The sequence below is a fragment of the Ananas comosus genome, linkage group 19, assembly GCF_001540865.1.
Source record: "Ananas comosus cultivar F153 linkage group 19, ASM154086v1, whole genome shotgun sequence".
Taxonomy (NCBI): domain Eukaryota; kingdom Viridiplantae; phylum Streptophyta; class Magnoliopsida; order Poales; family Bromeliaceae; genus Ananas; species Ananas comosus.
The window spans coordinates 9,734,481-9,738,888 of NC_033639.1; the positions used below are offsets into that span (position 1 = coordinate 9,734,481).

Consider the following 4,408-nt stretch of genomic DNA (forward strand, 5'->3'; position numbering starts at 1 on the left):
GTTTGTTTTTTTTTTTTTTTTTTTTTTTTTTTTTTTTTGCCATCCAAAATGGTTTGATACTATCCACTATAGGCCAAAATAATAAAGGTTTCAAACTTTCTCCTACTCTCCTACCTACACAGACCAATTTACTATTTTGCCCCGCTGGACATGCTTGGATTTTTCCTAATAGTACTGTTGTCATAGGGGGCATAAATGTCTTTTCAACTCGTGTTTGCCCTTTCCTTTCTCTTTTAGGGTACACTGTGAAAGGATCACTTGGTCAAAGTATGATAATAAGTACCCAATGACTCGCATCTTTAGGAGTCCGAATTATTATCTAATCATCTTAAATGCTCAAAGATTCCACTTTTGGGGGGCAGTGTTGGAATTTTGTCTAATAAGCTGCTTTGTTTAAGTACTTTGTGTGCATGGTAATTAAGAATTTGTTCAAGTACTTAAACAAAGTAGGGGCATGTGTTGTTTAAGTACTTTGTTTGAGTACTTTTAATCAAACAAACACATTTAATTTCTGGGAATTTTGACCATGTTGATTTAGTTTCTTAAACACATATACATGATAGTTAACGATAGTTAGCTTAGTAATTGACAATTTTCTTTTTTTGGTAATAATTTAGGTACGACGATACGTGTACAACGACGTCGTTCGATTGGATGATCTCGAGAAGCTAATCGACTGCTCCTATGTTCAGGTAAAAATTTGATCAGTAGTTCTTCAAGAAGATAGAATTATGACTAATTAAGTTAGAAAGAAGACATAATCTCCTCGTTTCATGGTTATGAAAAATTTAAAAAATTGTATTCTTACTTGTATTTGTTTATAATTTTGCGGTTTAGCCCTACACTATAAACAGTGCAAAAGTAATTTTTCTGAAGCCAAGGCCCCAATCAAGGCCCTTCAAGGGCTCTGGCAACATCTGCCTCACTTGTGATAGGATCCTCCAAGAGCCTTTCCACTTCTGCTCCCTCTCCTGCAAGGTACCAGTCCTTATCTCAAATATATATATATATATATATATATATATATATCTTAAAATTTTAACTTTTATAGTTTTATCTCAATTACATAGTAGTAAATTATTTACTTGGAAGTCCAAACATCACTTCATATAGCTAGATTGGATCTTGAATTCTTGGTTAGCACTTGTTTAGCTCGGCTTCTGCTTTTACTTTGAAATGCAAAGTGCTATAGTTTAGAGCTTGTGCTTTTACTAGAGAGAGAAGTTGTTCAGGGAATTTAATATAGTCGAAACTTTCGCCAAGGCACTACTCAGATAGCACTTTATTGAACAGCACTGCACTATACCCCAATGCTAAACAGGTTCATGATCAGAACTAATCCAAACATTTAATTTTAGGTAGGGGATTGCAGGAACTTTTCACCAGTAGTAGATAGTTGACTCTTAGAACTAAAATTCTCGTCGAATTGCAGGTTGATCATGTGATGCTACAAGGTGAGGATCTATCGAGCATCCTGTTCCGGTTTGACGAGTCGGACTTCGCCTTCTCGCGCTTCGAGAATTTGAGGATGGACAGCTCCGACCTCATCGAGGACGACGGCCAGATAACGCCCAACTCGATCCTCGAGCACCCTTACCACTACAACGGCTCCTCGGGATCGAGCAACGGCGGCAGTGGCGGCGGCAGTGGCGGCGGCGGCGGCGGCGGCAGAAGCACTTCTCGGAAAGGCGAGGCGTCTGAAGTGCAGAAGAGGAAGAAAGGTGGTGGCTTCTTCCCTCAGATAGTGTTGTCTCTAAGCAACAGGAGGAAGGGTGCTCCTCACAGATCTCCTCTCTCTTGAATCCTCAATTTCCACAAGACAGAAAAGAAAAAAAAAAAAAAAAACAAGAGCAGGAACCAAAAAAAAAGAAATGAAAAGCTCAAGAGGGTAAATTCTACTATAGAACATCTAATAGTTGATGTTTGTTTAGTGTGTGTGTGTGTATGTGTTTGTTCTTGCCCAGAATGCCCCTATTCATGTGGAGAGGGTGGGGGGGATATTATGGGCATTATTTTGCTGCTACTCTGAAGAGGACTCAAGAGCATTTCCATTGCAAACTAGGTGGCCACAGTGGACCATATTTGAGGCTCACAGTGGCCACCAATTTTGTATTCATTGCAATGGGGGTGCACATTTTCCATATCCATCCTTATATATTCATATATTTATAATTTATATGTAACCTTGGGGCTTTGTACTACTTGGTCTCTTTCTATATTTGTGTGTGTGTGTGTGTGTCTCTTTTGTCTTTTGACCAACATCACCTGTTCCAACCCCTTGTTTATCACAATTAACACCCTCAAGTTTACAATAATATATAATTGGGAAATAAGAAACAATACACATATGTCATGACAATTGAAACATGAGGGAATTTATATGTATGTATATGCTGTGTTAACTCTTTGTATGGTTAGGGTTTCCTCTGAGTACTGGTCACATACGGTGGGGATGCTTCTGCCCAATGTCACCTGGATGGATGCTTTTATGCTTCTATGCTTATTATTGAGTGTGTGTGTGTGTGTGTGTATATATATATATATATATATATAGAGATATATATATTATATAATATATATATATAATATATTATATATAGTATATATATAAAATTTGAGCTACAATACTTTTAGAAGCACCAAGTCTTTGGTGCTTCTAAATTTTAGCCCTTGGATCTACTCTTTGATTACTAGTAGTCTTGGATCAAGCATTATTCACGCCTACTAACCTACCACTACCTACCATTATTATCTTTAACCTTACATCTCTTCATTCAATGGTTAAAAATTCAAAAGCACCACTCCTTTTGTGCTTTTGAGAGTATTCTAGCTCATTCTTCTCTCTCTATATATATAATTATGGCAAATTAAAATTTTTGGAAGCAGACGATTGATTTATATAATATAGATAGAGACTTCGATTAATCAGGTCGTTTAGTTTCTTTTATTCTTTTTTATTATATTTTAGTTTTCATTTGAATGTACCGAAATTGTCATGTGCTTTAGAGTAAATGTTGTTTCATCGTATAGTTGTAGCTGTTACCTACTTCACCATAGCGGGAATATAAATAAGATATGGGAGGAGTATTTTATTGAATGTTATCTTTTTTTTTAAAAGGAATATTTTTTCTTACAATTAAGTCTTGATTTCATACATTGAATGTTGAGGTACAATTGTACTTTTATCCTTCTAGTACAGTAAAATCGTATATGTGAAGTTTTGATACACATTGGAGAAGCTAATATATCATATATAGTATATATATATATATATATATATATACAAAAGGTTAGTTGTAACCATTAAATTTGGGTACTTTTTTTTGGCCAAAAGAAATCTAAAATAGAAAAAGTGCCACAACAATTACTGTGGTTAAAATTAGTATATAATTGATTCATTTTTTTTTTAAACTTCACTAGCTAATGATTTCGAGAAAGAAAATAAAATTGGGAGCAAAATTTGAGTGCAATATAGAAAGTACACTAGCATTTTTTAGTTATTCGCAAAAATTACGAAAACTATTTTGCAAATTTTGTTTGAAAAACATTCTTTTTATAATTTTTATATTTCAAATAAAAACATTTTCATGAATTCTGAACAAAAAAAAATCAAACAAACTTTATTTTTCGAACAAAATGAATAAGAAATTGCCTTTTCTGTCAAAAAACACTATTTTTTTAAAAAAAAATGGAAAAAAACAAAGGTGATGCCTATTTTATAAACAACCCCGCATTAATTGGAGTTTGTTCAAATGGGGTTAAATAGCTAATAAAAACTAATAATTTTAATTATTTCTTTTATTTTAAATATCCAGAACAACTTAAATTAAAGTGAATTAATAAGATTAAAACCAAAAATCTCTCTCAAAAAATTAACATTTCCCAACCCCACCACTTGCTCCACGTGATGCCTATTTCTACGCAGAGATAGTTGTGGCTCTGCAGAGAGAGAAACCCCAAAAAATAATTAATAAAAAGAATAAATAAGTAAATAAATAAGTAATTAATTAAAATAATTATATATATATATATAGAGAGAGAGAGAGAGAGAGAGAGTAATAAATACACCGAGAAGAGAGCCGTTTGGGTCGTTTTCACAAGAGAGGTGAGGAAAAACAAAAAAGTTAAAAAAATAATAATAATAATAATTGGCCACTTTTAATTTTTGTTAATTTATTATTACGAGCTATTATTACTATTTATTATTATTATAATCTGGTTTGGTCCCTTTTGTGGACATGTATTAATTAATACATTTTGTTTGGGCTTCGCCCTATTTTGTTTGACCCACAAAAAAACAACGTTCGCGAATTCCAAAGCACAAAACATTAGCATCTGAAACTGCACCCTGTCGGTGTGTAAACGTACGTCTCCATCACCAAAATTAGAAAATAAATAAATAAATAAA

General features: G+C 33.4%; 1 protein-coding gene across 1 annotated transcript in view; it reads left to right on the top strand.

The window, feature by feature from the left end:
• LOC109724652 overlaps positions 1-2,183 on the top strand; it is a 3,786-nt gene extending 1,603 nt beyond the window's left edge. Inside the window, exons 2-4 of the mRNA XM_020253538.1 lie at positions 618-692; positions 838-978; positions 1,433-2,183. Of these exons, the coding sequence (XP_020109127.1) occupies positions 618-692; positions 838-978; positions 1,433-1,801 (585 nt within the window). The 3' untranslated portion in view covers positions 1,802-2,183. The remainder of the gene's footprint in view (positions 1-617; positions 693-837; positions 979-1,432) is intronic.